General features: G+C 46.6%; 1 protein-coding gene across 3 annotated transcripts in view; it reads right to left on the bottom strand.

Annotated features, from left to right (window-relative positions):
* The window catches only part of PLXNA4 (plexin A4), a 430,780-nt gene that overhangs the window by 12,926 nt on the left and 403,128 nt on the right, over positions 1-14,726 (bottom strand). For all 3 annotated transcript variants that reach the window (XM_048300844.1, XM_048300841.1, XM_048300842.1), the window contains exons 27-30: positions 12,687-12,786; positions 10,758-10,948; positions 8,074-8,243; positions 4,945-5,157 (exon numbers count right to left, since the gene is read on the bottom strand). In XM_048300844.1, the coding sequence (XP_048156801.1) occupies positions 4,945-5,157; positions 8,074-8,243; positions 10,758-10,948; positions 12,687-12,786 (674 nt within the window). The remainder of the gene's footprint in view (positions 1-4,944; positions 5,158-8,073; positions 8,244-10,757; positions 10,949-12,686; positions 12,787-14,726) is intronic.

Raw genomic sequence — 14,726 nt, forward strand, 5'->3', positions numbered from 1 at the left:
TTCCTGGTGACTTGAGAGCCCTGAAACCCCAAGGGGACACACTGGGTAGATGAAATCCCAAATGGGTACAAGTCTGTGTGTTTTGTGTACTCCGAACACTCTCAAAGCACTTCCAAACAAGATCTAGACCTTGACATCTAAAGGCTAATGGGATGCGAATCATAGTTGCTTCACGAATCATCAAATCAGAATGGTTTGGGTTGGAAGGGACCTCAAATCTCATCCAGTGCCACCCGTTGCCATGGGCAGGGACACCTTCCACTATCCCAGGTTGCTCCAAGCCCCGTCCAACCTGGCCTTGGACACTTCCAGGGATGAGGTATGGGGAATTATAAGGTAGAATTGGGTTGTGAGCTGTAAAAGCTCCCTGCAGAGGCACATGGCAGCACAAAGGAGCACATGGGGGCACACAGAGGCTTGTCTCCACTGGACCCTGGGGGGAGGAGGTGTCACAGGGCAGAGCCCTATGGAGAGGAGCCTGCTGGGGGCTGATGGATGAGTGAACAGCGAGTGACTACCCCACAGAAGGACATCTGGAAAGTGTGTTGCTGATGTGGCAGCACGGGATAGGTCATGCCATGTAAGGAAATGCTGTGCCTTGGAAAGGTTTATAAAAGCAATTCACTGCTTTGAATAAACGGCTCAGATTCCCTGCCGGTCTGAGTTCCTGATTCAATCGCCAACAATGAGGCAGCCACAGCTTCTCTGGGCACCTTGTGCCAGGGCCTTCCTACCCTCTGAGTAAAGAATGTCTTCCCAGCATCTTACCTAAATTTCTCCCTTTCAGTTTAAAATTGTTGCCCCTCATCCTGTAACTTTCTGCCCACGCATGGGAAAAAAAGTAGATGAGATCATGGCCCCAGGAGTCGGGTAGCACCAGCTAGGTCAGGCAGTGTTTGCACCCAGGTTAGCACAATAAAATGCAGATATTCTAACTCCAAATCCCACATATCAGATCACTTTAAGCTTCTTTTGATCCTGAACCTGGCAAGCCTATTCTGAATGGTCTCCATTGCATGACTCTTAAGTTAAGAACACTTCTGATGTCTCCATTGGCTTTAAGTTTTTCTTAGAGGGGCTATTTTCAATGCACAATAAGCAGCCAAAAGGAGACCAAGTCCCTGCAGGGATGAGGAAAAAAAGAGCACCAGATCCTCTCCTTGCAGCCCTGCAGGTGTTTTGGGCACCAGTGTGAAATGAAAAACTCTTTGGCTTCTGCTTTTTGTGCTCTGCCCCTTTTCATTCTCCCACATCCCTGTCTCTTTGCCAGGCTTCAGTAGGGAAACATCATATTGATTGTGATGCAGGCAATTAAATGGTGTTAATGAAGTTCAAACAAGTGTTATCATAAGCTTGGCAGCATGGAGAGAAATGAAAGGTCAGCCACAGCCCTTTGTCATCTTTCAGTGTGGTGTTGAATGCTAATGAGACGGTCCCAATTAGAACAGGCTCCCCTTTGTATTGCTTGGGGATTGCATCAAATGCTCCCAAGTTCTCCAGATTTCCAGGCTCAAAGGGGACATTTGAAGTAAACTTGAAAAGATGCAGATCTGAAGCTGCTCTAATGTAAATTCAGCAAAGCCTATGGAGTTTTACTAACTGGAGTCAGATGAGATTCTGCTTTACCATTCCCATTCTTTTCCTCCTCTTTTTTTTTTTCTCAATAGACTAATATAATGATAATTGAAAAGCCTCCACTTTGTTTTAGAACTGCAGCTCGATTCTTTGTGGCTTCAACAAAAGCCAAATAGCCTGTCCCAATTTCCCGGGTTAATTGTCCTGTCTCATCAGGCCTCGTGTTCTGTAGCAAGAAATCCAAGATGTGGCTGCACGGGGACACTTTTTAACCACGTGTTTCCAGCTCTGGGTGTATCATTTGAACAGTGAACCTGCTTTTCCCCAAAAGCCAGAAATTCTCAGCTGGATTGTTTCAGCAGGCAGAGTCCACCTCTGCTTCCAATAATGTCATAAAAGGACTATCATAAAATCACAGAATAGTTTGGGTTGGAAGGGACATTTAAAGGTCATCTAGTCCAACCCCCCTGCAATGAGCAGGGAACATCTTCAACTAGATCTCACTGATGCACAATAATTTTTTGTTGCTCTTGTCAGCAAATCCATTATCTTGATTAATTATAGAAATGGACACTAAAACAACCAACCTCTCAAAATGTCATGGAAGATCTCCATTTCTTATATAGTTTTCCATTAAGTTGACATGAAATTGCAAAAACTGGTAAATTTTAAAATTTTTTAATTAGTCATTGTCAGGCGTCCTCATTCTGAAGGCAGCGCTTGACTCATCACAAACAAATAACTGAAAACATGAGAAAATCCTACTCTGAAACATGAGCCAAACAAACCAATAAAACCGGTGAGGATTCCTGACAGTCTTGCTGTTGAAATCTTTTGGAACCAAATTTCCAGTTGACCACCCTGTGGAGGTAGACCACTGGTCAGGCCAGAAGCTGTAACTATTCCCTTCCCAATGCACATTCCCAGGTGGAAAGCTGAAGGATTGGAGGGAAGTCCTTTCATCCCTGCCTCCTTCTCATGCCAAGGTCATGCCCTGCTCTGAGTTTTGTGAGTCCTAAAGGCTCCACACCAAGAAACCAGAGGTTTCAAGGGGATGGCTTGGAGTAACCCAGCTCAGCTCCATTTCCAGACCTCTAAATCCAGGCATGTTTTAATCCAGAGTGCCTCAAGTTGGGTACAATCTACCACAGTCTAATTACCCTCTTAGAGTTTCCTCCTCGTCAAAGAAGTTCGTTTGATTTCACGTTCTTCTGATTTACTCAACCACTTCTTAAACTCCCTGACTTTTCATCTCTTGATTCACTCTTTGAAGAAGTCTAGTGGTCTTGAAGGATGCCATCTCCAGCTGATGCTGACTACAGAAATAGCTCAAACCAGCACTGGAAGCCTTTGGATTTGGAATAACTCCCTCAAAGCACAATCGCAGAACGGAGAAAAGGAATTCATTAGCTTGGGGTGGAACTCAAATTATATTTTATTCATCCCTGATAGGTTTTTTCTTTCATCTCCCACTGCATCCAGGTGCCACTGCCTTGAGTCAGTGGAACTGACACACAAAAATAAAAGCAGGGAAGCTCTAACCATATTCCAAAACCTGCAGCCTCCCCTTGGGCTTCAGTTCGAGTTGTCAGACATCAGTGCAGATAACAACCCAGCACATGCTGGGGACAGGAATCCAGGGCTGTTTACAAGCAGCAGGAGGTGTTATGTACCTCGTTTGCAAACTCAGTTGTTTGGGAAAATTTCCAAGGAAATGCAGCACCTATTGCTGAAGATCACTGGACACCAGGATTTACCTCCAAAAAGTTGTAAAATCAATACTGGAAAAAATCAATACTGGAAAAAATAAAATGGAAACTGCAGCCTTTTGTTTATCCAGAGGGGGGGAAAAAAAGGTGTTTTGTTTATTTAAGGAAATATCCCATTCTCCACTTAAACACCTCAGTTTGTCACTCAAATGTAGCATCTCCCAGGATAAAATCAACCAGATTGATTGGAACCAGATGGAAAACAAGTTATTTGTCCACAGAAACCACCCACACACCCACACAGAGTGTTGCTAAAGCATCACTGGAGAATGACACCTTTGGGTCACTGTTGATACAAACTTGATTTCTAAATGGAACATCCAACACTTCCTTCCCACTATCCAGGTCAATCCAGCAATCAGCCTCAATCCATACTAAGAAACTTGGACACGGTACCAAAAGTAGGTCATAATTAAGCAAGGTAGCTCGTAAGAGCCTTGCAGGTTGCCTAGAAACGACATTTGCTGAAGTGTTTAACCACATCTAAAAATAATTGTCCAGACAAATCACAGACCAATGGGAGAATTGTTGGAAAAAAAGCTGCCTCGAGCCGAGTAGGGGATGGAGCTGTTTGATCAGCCACACTCCTTTCACGAAATGAGAGGAAACCATCCCCAGCAAAGGCAATACAGGGATTTGTAGCGCAGTGTGAGGTGTCTGCAGCAGCAGAGGCCTTGTACAACCTGCATGACACGGTATCAATTTTAGGCCATGCCTGGGAAGTCATCCAGAGAAATCACTGCTGAAAGCTGGATGCAGTGCACAGGAATGATCTGTAGGATAAACCCGCCTTTGTATTTACAGAGCAGAAACCATTCCCCATCTGTGCAGCTCCCAAACCTGTCAATAATGCCAGGCAAGTGCAGAATATTGGAAAGCAAAGCACAGCTCCTGCTGGATGAAGAGCAGGATGTGCAGTTTTCTTGTCCTAGGGGAAACCCTTCAGAAAGGGTTTCCAGCATGCTGCAGGAATAGTTGTTTTGGTTGTATTCCCTGTGGAGCAGCTTTGCCAGGCACTGACCCTTGCCACAGCAGATTGAAGCACAGCCACAGGTCTTGCAGGTGTGGAGAAAACGCTTGGAAAGACCTCTGACCTGACAGAAAATACCTGCAGAGCTTCAGTCAGCAGCCTGTCAATCGTCTGGCATCTCATTCAAAGCACAGAAGAGCCTCCAAGGGAAGTTACTGGGGGATAATTATAAATCCCTTGGGATCCAGGCAGTGTGGGGACTGTCACAACAATGCTGAAAGCAGCAGACCACTTCTGGCCCATGTGGAAAGACTGAGAAGCCTGTGTGCTTCCCAGGGCTCACACACATCACCTGCCTTCCTTCCTCCCTCTGCCACTTCTCAACAGTTTCTCCTCAAGGGAAACAATGCTGGCAAACACCTTCAGCTCCCACCATTAATTAAATTTCCATCTCTGCCACAAGGCACGAGGGAGCAAAAGGCTAACATGGAGATTTCCACTTAGAAAAAGCCAAAGACAAAAAAGCCCCAGGGGCAGTTTCCAAAAGCAACAGTGATGCTGCCTCCTACCTCCACCCACAAATCAGGGCCTTGTTGTGTCACTTTATGTCATTCCAGGGTTAAAACTCACCTTTCCACCCAGTTCTTGTAGCTGGGGATGTCCTTGGCGTAGAGGAGCTTGTTGGAGGGGGAGTCTTTGCCCAGCCGGTGCTCTGAGGTGGAACAGGAGTCCATGAAGGTCTGAGCCACCACGGACAGGCAGGCGTCTGTGATGCTGTTTTTGTGGATGTCGAAGACAAACTGTGGGTTCTTGATCATGTTAACCCAGAACCGCAAGGGGAGGCTGCAGGAGGGGTGGGAGAGGGGACACAGTCAGTGCACAGCTCACAGGCTTTGCTGTGTGACATCACAGCAGCAAACGGTGGGTGGGAATCAAAGATAGCGGTGTGGATATGAAGATTCTGGGATAAACTTTGCTACGTAATGAGTTTCTCCTCTACAGAGTCTAGGGACAGCAGTGAGGTCACCTTTTGTCCCTGTTGTCCTCACAAGGCAGATTTGGTCAGTCTCAAAGTCAATACAATCTTGTTGAAGGTGCCCATAAATTAATGGGAGTATAATTTAGGTGATGACAAAGACTCTGAATCTCTCTGTGTTAAGTTGCAGTGCAAAGTTGACCCTGTTGGTTGCTCCATCAGATGAGGAGAGGCACTAAATCCACAAAAATTATTATGGTATGGGTTATAAGGCACTGGAACAGGCTGCCCAGAGAAGCTGTGGCTGCCCCTGGATCCCTGGAAATGTCCGAGGCCAGGTTGGACAGGGCTTGGAGCAATCTGGGCTAGTGGAAAGTGTCCCTGCCCATGGCAAGGGGTGGCACTGGATGATCTTTAGGTCCCTTCCAACCCAAACCTCTCTGTGATTCTATACATTTCTCATTGAGGGACTTGGCTTTTAGCCCTCACAGCAAACCCATGGGAAAAGAGGTGGGCAAAGCTCCCAGATGGAAATTGGGAATGCTCATGGCACACCCTGTGTGTGCTGGGACACCTTGTCCTGTCACTCTCCACTGCTCCAGCCCAAGCCTGCACATGATCTCAGTACCCCGGGCAGGAAGCAGTTGCTACATGACAGCGAAAGCCCTGTTGCCTCAAGGAAAAAAAAAAAAGGGAACTGGGAAACAAGTATCACAGCCTTTGATATGAAAATATATCTGCCCTAACCAAGGAAATGCTATTCCAGTTGCAATCCAAAGCCCTTTTCCCCCTTTTTCTCCAAAGAGCATCTCATTTATATGAGATGCCCTGAGGTACCTTGTATGAGATACCTGCAGCCTTTGCCTCAAGCCTTTTTGTCAGGGCAAATGCATTGCAGTGATCATGGCCCAGGAGCTGGGATGAGTCACTGAGCACAGAGCCCAGCTCCTGTCTCTCTTTCAGGCAGATTGTCAAGTCTATCTTCACTCTCTGCAACTTCCAGTTTAGCAAATTCTCCTGATATTCCCCAGTTCCTCCCATTTACTCATTGTGTTCACAACACTCTAAAAAATTCATCTCCAAGCCTGATAGACTTTGGGTAACAACCTTGCTGACAGAGGGTTGACACCGTGTTTTCCTAAACCTCTGTGTGTTCTCCTGAGCCAAAATCACAGAACAAATGTAAGGAAAGCCCCACACAGGGAATCCTGTCAGCCAAGTTCAGGAGAAATGGGAGATGTTGGAAAACACAGAATTATAGAGTGGTTTGGGTGGGAAGAGACCTTAAGGATCATCCAGTTCCAACACCCTTGGTGTAGGGACGCCTGCCACTATTCTAGGTTGCTCCAAGCCTCATCCACACTGGACTTGAACAGTCCAAGGATGGGGCAGCCACAGCTTCTCTGAACAACCTGTGCCAGGGCTTCAGGGAAGAATAAGTAAAAAATGGCAATGAGACATGATGGAGTTGTAGGATTTTAGGCTGGGAATGGAGAATCATCACTTGGGGGATGAGGTGGATGAGTGAACCTTGCAGAAGTCCTTGTGCAGGTGTTTGGATGACAGACACAGCCACGGTGAGGAGGAGCAGAGTGTGTGTTTGTGTGCCTGGGTGTGTCTGGGTGTAGGGAGGGGACAGGGGACGATGTCCCTGGCTGGGAATAATGAAGCCCTGTGATGTGACTTTGAGTTAATTTGATCTGATTGAACAGATTTCTTCACACTGCCCCTTTTCCCACAAACACACACACTCTGCTTTCCCCCCTCCCCCCTTAGATAAACCTCCTGCTCATTTAGGCTGAGTGGCTGCAATCAGCCTTAGATTAGTGCCGCAGATAATGTTAATAATATGCTAATGTTTCATTAGTTGAAAGCCTCTTTGGTGCATGGGGTTTCTTTTTTTATGTCACCGGCGCTGTGACGATCTTCCATCAGCATGGCTGGGAAAAGGAAAAAATGCATGAGCTGGGAGCCCCATGGCTCTCCCCTGCTGTTCATTTATAGTCCCTGTGTTTGCACAGGAGAAGGGGAGGGAGCCATTCCCCAGGGAGCTCTTTCCAGGGGGAAGACTCAGCAGAGAGGAGGTTTTTCTCCACTGATCCTGGCTTTTCCAGCTGTCCTGTTGCAGGTATGAGGAGGAGCTGGCAGCTGGAGCAGGGGGCTGATGTCACACTCTGTCACTGATGTCACACTTTGCCACTGATGTCACTCTTAGTCACTCACTCCAAAGGAGACTCACATCCAGCTCCAGACCCTTTAAATACTTCATACCATTGGAGATGCTCTCCTGGCCTCCAGCTGCCACCCAGGAGGGTACAAGTCTCCTGTGGGCGCTCCACATCCTCTGAGGATGTCTTGGATACCTTAAGATTCTCAGCTGGCATGAGATACCTCTGTGTGGGCAAACAAATGGAGCTGGGAATTCAAACACCCAGTGCAGATGAAGCCAGTGGTGTCGAATCCTCTCCCATGCCTCCCTAGATATTCCTATGTGATCCTGGCCACTGCAGCAATTAAAAACTTCATTTTTCCTCATCAAATCCCTCAAAAATCTATCCATTTCTATGTAATACAGGGCAAACTGGGACCTGTTTAGCAAAAGTGCTCCATCCCTGGCAAAATACTTTAGATTTTGGGATTTTCTGCCTTCCCCATTGGCTTGGGAAGACTGAGCCTGGTGCTTCAAATCCCATACAAGGGTCCTCAGCTCCCCCACGTCCCTCTGCTCTCCTTCCAGCCCAGTATCTGGTGCTGGACTGTACTGGGCTGTCTCACTCACTCACCAGTTACTCTTCCAGGTGTGCCGCACGTGGGGGTCATGGATGTTGTGCTTGTCTGCCTGCTCATCCAGGAAATCAAACATGTACTTGATGGCTAGGGGGAGGGCACTGCCACGGTGAGCAGTGCTGAAGATGGTCTCAAACAGGTCATCCACGAATTTCTGGAGGGTGCCCTGGCGGGAGAAGGAAGGAAGGAAAGAAGAGCATGAGGAAACGAGTGGGGAGAGGACGTTGAATTTTGGTAGCCCACTGAAAACAGGGCATGTCTGTGGATCAGAGCCAGGTGTGATTGAAAAGTGGGGGCCTTCTAAGATTGGTTAAGTGTGACATGACCTGGGAATTTCAATACAGGTGTGTATCATCACAAGAACCTTTACACCTCATTTCCACACAGATTCCTCTCTGCATCCCATCCTCAATGCTTTGGTGCATCCATGAGACAAAACCCAGCTGTTTTCTATGCTGGCTTTCACCCAGGGCCATCTTTTAAGCTGGGAAGAGAAGCCAGCAGGAAGAAAAGTTCTGCTGTAGAGCACAGCAGAAGGTGTTGTGGACACAAACAGGACAAGAGAACCTAGAGAGAGGCAGCTGGTTAACGTGTGACCAGGGTTTTTACTCCCCACTGGTAGGACAATCCCAGATCCAGGGCTTGGAGAGTCACCCTTGCGAGGACAGTTGACTTTTAGCAGGAAGGAGAGGAGCTGGAATATCTGAGGCTGGGAGAAGGGGACAGCTAAGGAGTTCTAGGCTGGGTTTGGAATGGAACCAGGCAGGGCACGTTTTTTCTGTCACCAGAGCTTCACAGGTTCTGGTGTGAACAAACCGTACAGCTGCTAAAATAACCAAAAGTCAATTGAATCTCCAACAAACATTCCCTGAAATGAAAAATTTCCTTTCCTGAAAGATAAAACTCTGCCCTTTCTCAGAAGACCTAGGGAAGAAATGTCTCCTTTCTAGAAACAAAGCCTCAGGTTCCACCAGAGTGGCTCAGGTTTACCTAGAGCTAACGAACACTTAATTAGAAAGCTGGTGTCTCTGGCTGATTCACCACTTGATTTATTCTTCGGGAAACAAACAGAGGCACCTTTTGCTTTTGTTAACTCCTGCAGGGTGAGCAAAACCCTGCAGCACACGTCTGACTCAGAAAGGGCTCCGGAGGGGAAATCCTCTTGGTCTGACATGGAAGAGCTGCCCCCAGGTTCAGTTCCTGGAGGGAATTAATTCTCTACATGCTCACCCTCACAAATGCCAAGAAAACCTCTGAGGCTTTTAGACAAGAGGCTCTTACGTATCAGAGGTCAGGGATTTACCAGAATAAAAATCATAGTCAATTTAACGAAGTATTCCTGGGGATAGTATTACCAGTGACTGCTCTCTCTCTTTCCCTCCCTATAATGGTCACAATGAGAAAAGAAAATTGTTTGGCCCAAGAGAGGAAACAATAAAACCCCAACCTTCCTGCTTTTTCTTAACTGTACAGGTTTTGCAGCTGCTTTTCTGCCATCTCCATAAAAAACAAAACAAAGAAAACAAAACCAACCCAAACCAAACCAAAAAAAACCCAACAACAAACCAACAAAAAACCCAACCCAAGTGTTGAGTTTGTGACCCAGAACAGAAAGCAAAAGCAGTTCAGTGGTGGGATAGGGGCTGTATCCCCAGACAACATAAATCAGCACCAGTCTAATGCTTGCTGGTCTACACCAGCTGGGGCCTGAGCCCCAGGGAGCAACATTTCCTTTTCATGTAGTGTGATCCATAAAAGCCTCCTGATGCCAGGGAATGGGGCATGGACCAGGGGCTAAAGACAAAGCCACTTTACCTCCAAACCCCTCTGCAGCTCAGACAGCCAGGGTGAGGCTGCGGGGAGAGCCAGACATCAGAGGCAAAATGAGTTGAGGAAAAAATGTGCAGGTAGATCTGGAAAGTAGGACTTAAACGAGTGATGGAAATGTGTCTGATGGGCAAAATCTGACAGCATTTGCACGAACATTGGGAATTTTTTTCTGCCTATTCACACCCTGACAAAAAATGGTAGTGGTCAAAACTCCAGATGTGTCTGGAGTTTTAGCAAACTCCAGATGTGTCTGGAGACTCAGGTCAGGATGTACCTGCTCTGTCCCCACTTGATTTAATCTGTATTTTCTCTCTGGAGACCCTGGGTTTTCCTCACTGTAAGGTCAATGTAACCCCCTCCAAGTCATCAGCACAACAGTCTTTATTGGCCCAGGGGAAAGGCGGAGGAGGATTTGTACCACAAAACTCAGGATTTTGTGGTATGGGAGCCCATTTCACACTGTGAGGCCTGACACGTCCTTGGAACCTGCTCTGAGCACTTGCCCTGGCTCTTCACTTGCTCAGCTTTGGTACAAAGCTTCGGTACAAATTACAAACCAGTATAATCGACAACTCCAGGACCTCCCACCATGCTTTTGCCACCAATCTCATGGCCCTGGATTGTTACTCCTTGTTGCTTTTCCAGTGTCCCTTTTTTTACTTTGCTGTCAAAGCTCAAGCTCCTTCCCTACATGTGTGGAGCTTTCCTCTTGCTCCATTTTCCCTCTGCTCATCTCTCTTTACCCACCTCTGGCACCCTTGGAGTGGCCTCTCATTCCTTGCCAGCAAGAAATTCCACCACAGCCTCAAACCAAACCATTCTTCCCCTGTCCCCCACCCCCACCACGTACCTTGGTGGCCAGTAACCTTGTCAGGTAGATCTCAGAAACCATCTTGCTGCCTCGGTCACCCTCTTTTTGGTCCCCATGCTCATGGTTCTTGACCAGGTGCCACATCTTGACGCCGCTCTCCAGGTCGGGGGTGATCATGGGGGTGCGCGAGCGGAGGCTGTCGGGGCTGCCCGTGTAGCGGATCATGTTTTCTGCAGAGACAGAGATCCAGGGGTCTCCATGTGTCTCAGTAGCTCTTGGGGCTGGGATTTTCAGGAAACATGCTGGTGGCGTGCCACCAAATGCATTTTTCAAAGCGTTTTTTGTGAGTGATTGGCTCAGCAAAGGCAAACGATGGCACCAAGGCAGGTGTGATGTCAATGTCTACACTATTAAATTAAATGAGGTTCAAACACTGATTTCTAGTTGTCCCCAGGCTTTATCTCTTATCATCTTCCCTGGCAAGTGGTACTGTCAGCGTCAGACACTTCCCAGGACTGGTTCAGGGGATAGCCCCAGCTCCTTATGGTAACCAGTTCCTTATGTGACTGCTTTTCCCCATATTTTTTATCCATGCCCTTGACATGCTGCTTGACATAAAAATATTGATGTCTCTATATGAGATCTCTTATTTAGCTTCTCATCCCCAGATTTAGAAGGAGCTGCCTCCCCTCCCTCCCTTGGCATCAAAGCAAACAAACAACTCCTGCCCAGCCATCCTCCTCACTCCCTGCTCCAAAATCTTGTTTTGACAGAAAAAAGCCAGAACCCCAGGTGGACCCCCACAAATTTCCTCTCCAAGAATACTCTTAGCTTCCAAATTTTGCCTCTCTTTGCTTCTGAGTGATAGCACAAGGCATTCCCCTCTCCCTGACCTTCCAGCAATGTTGCCTTTTCCAACCATAATTATCAGAAGTGTTGCACCTTTCTGTAGCAAGATCTGAATCAGCCTCATTAATGCATTACCAATCTCTACATATTAATTATCAGATGGAATATCCTTTTTCTCTCTGGATGCTGTTTTCTTAATTGCAATTAACAATCACTTTTTGACCCACCACATCTTCTCCTCCCCCTGCCTCCTTCCCCATTCCCTCCTCCTGAAAAATCAAATGGCAAAAGAATTAAAGAAATCCAACAGAAATTAACCCCCCTCAAGTCTTCCTTTCTAAAGGTCACTGTGTCTTTCAGTAATTGCAACAACATGGCAAAGAGGATGAATATTAATAAGGCCTCATGGATCATTTATGTCCTTGGAGAAAGTGGAAGGGGGCACCTCTGGACATTGAGTAACTGCACTTTCCCTTAAGATAAAGGGAGTAAGAAGGATTGGAGATGCTTTCATAAACTAAAAATATTAATAAAGTGATATGACAGCAGCATTCAGGTTGGAGGGGGGGTTGCAGCACTCTGGTTGTACATTAGGGATGTTTTGTTTTGCTGTCCCGCATCACCTTAGTGAGACACGGCCTGGATGCAACTCTACTGCAGGGGAGGAAGCTGTGGGAGGGGGTGGGTGACACTCAGGAGGTCCCTGTTTGGCTCTGCAGAGAAGTTTCCACCTGGTGTCCCTTTCTCAGCTGTGCCACTCTCAGCTGTCTCATGGGGACGGTGGGAACAGCAATCCACTGCCTCGAGATCTGCTGGTAAAGACGTCAAACTCTAAGAGTGACATTTAGTGACCTGAGAGGGAGGCAGTTAATTTTACAGACTCCTCCTCTCATTAATGAGGGAGGAGATCTTCCCAAGAGCAATCCAACCACTTGGATCAACAGCTTGAACAAAATGCCAGAGTTTTTAGATAGATAAATCCTCTCCCCCTGCCTCATTTCATCAACTAATCATCTGCCCATCAATTTCCCTGCTGGTGCTAAGAGTCTTGTGACCACTCTGACACTTGGGATCTCTTCCCAGAGCTCTCCCAGTCCATCCCAGTACACAAACCCTTACCATACTTGCTGGCTGACGTCCGGGACACCGTGGAGTTGTTGACTGCATTGTAGGCAGTGACTTGCTTGGAGACCAAAGCCACCACAGATCCATCTGGAACCTGCAGAAAAAAAAAGGGACTTGGTCAATAAACCCCTGAAAAGTGGCTGAGGACCATGCCCAGGGCAACAGGAGCTGCAAATCAGTGTCATTGTAGGCAGGGCACAGTTTGCCCTCAATTTCTTTCTTCAGTGAGTTGGTCTAGTCCCTAATAAAAAAGGGACAAAGTCTGCTGTTACACAGCCAGAATCCTGCACTTGGACAAAGAGACAACTGGTGACAAACAGATTCTGCTCCATTCAGGCCCTGATTCAAAGCCCAGTGACGACAATGTGAGTCACGGAGTGGTTTAGGTTGGAAAAGGCCTGTAAGATCATCAAGTTCAACCATTAACTCAGCACCACTGTGTTCACCACTAAACCAGGTCCCCAAGGGCCACATCCAGAGGCCTTTTAAACACTTTCAGAGATGGTTTTTGCATTAACCTCAGTAAATTTGACAATAGGTTCATCCCAGGGAAGCTCTTAGGCAGAGCAGGAGCATGAGAATAATATGATCATCTGAGCTACTTCAAATAGGCTTGGCTAGACCATTAGGATAATAAAACCAATGTGAAATGTTCCATTCCTTCCTCCTGGAGTGCAAGGGATATCTGGGTGCCTGGTTCAAAAATTCCTGTTGACATTTTCCACTTTGATCCTGTCAGCCTCTCACCCTTCCATCTGACAAATGCACTGCTGGACTGAAGGGACTGCCACAACTTCTTTCTCTTTGTGGTGTCAGAGGGTCTCAGATGTGGAAAAGCAGCAGGTTTGGAGTGGCTGATGTCCAGGATGTCATGGGACAGTGTTTTGAGGGACCACAGGGCTTTTTTAAAGGAGCCAGACCTCCCATTTCTGCAGCAAGGCAAATCATGTGGGTCCCGTATCAGAAATGTTAACAAGCCAGTGGCTCAAAAGAGCCATATCAGGAACATCTGTGATAAATAAGACATCATAAAAAGGAGATGAGTAAAAAAACCCGCTGCTAACGACATCTAACTCTTGTCTGTATAATAATAATAATAATAATAATTAGCACTTGCATGGTGTTTTTCATCTTCAAAGCACTGCAAAGGCTAATTAAATAGCCCCTTGGCTATCATGGAAGGCAATTATTGGCTCTTTGTAGTTTTAGCCACACACCACAGATGGGGAAACTGAGGCAAAGGGAATCTCGGTGTCTGTCCCAGCATGCTCCATGTCAGCCTTCAGGACAGCCAGGAAAATGATGTTTCCTGAGGACCTGGCCCAGCTCATCATACAGCTGGGAGCTCGTTGCCTGAAGCAAAAAAAAACATGGAAAAAGCACAGAGAGGGAAGAAAATTATGCCTGGTTTGTTGGTGAAATAAAGCAGGAAACGTCCTTGCTCTGTGTGGAAAGAATAATCATCAAAATCAGCCAGCAATGCTTCAGTCGATCTGAAGTAAAAAGTTTTGTTTCCTTTTCAAATTATTGCTTGCTGCCTCCTCAGCTCAGCCCTTAAGTGACAAGAGAAAATAATCTTGTTATGAAACAGAGATTGCTGAGGTGTGATGGAGAAAATGACAAAATCGTCAGCGTCGGATTAAACTTAATGAGGTCTTTTTTTTGTTGTTTTATTTTTTTTTCCAAGGGACAAGCTTTTGACCAAAACTCCATTTTTTTCTTTAAATCTACTGCTTCTGTAAGATATTTTCAGACATTTTTAACCTTCTCTTATGGATTTCCAGGTCGTGCAGAGATGAAGGGAAGCAGAGCAGGTCCCCTGAAACCCTGAAAGCAGGGGTTCCTTGCAATGACAACTCCACTACACCATGGTCTCCAGCCATGCTGTTTTCCACCTCCTTTTTCCAGTCACCAAGCCTCCCTCTTTCCATTTTTCTCTCTTCCATCCTTCTGAACTCTGCTTGCATTAAAAAACCACGGATACACTGGAAAAAGGGACACGGAAGGCCTTGGGTTTGTCTGTCTACATGAGAA

The sequence above is a fragment of the Corvus hawaiiensis genome, chromosome 4 (assembly GCF_020740725.1).
Source record: "Corvus hawaiiensis isolate bCorHaw1 chromosome 4, bCorHaw1.pri.cur, whole genome shotgun sequence".
NCBI classification, from domain to species: Eukaryota; Metazoa; Chordata; class Aves; order Passeriformes; family Corvidae; genus Corvus; species Corvus hawaiiensis.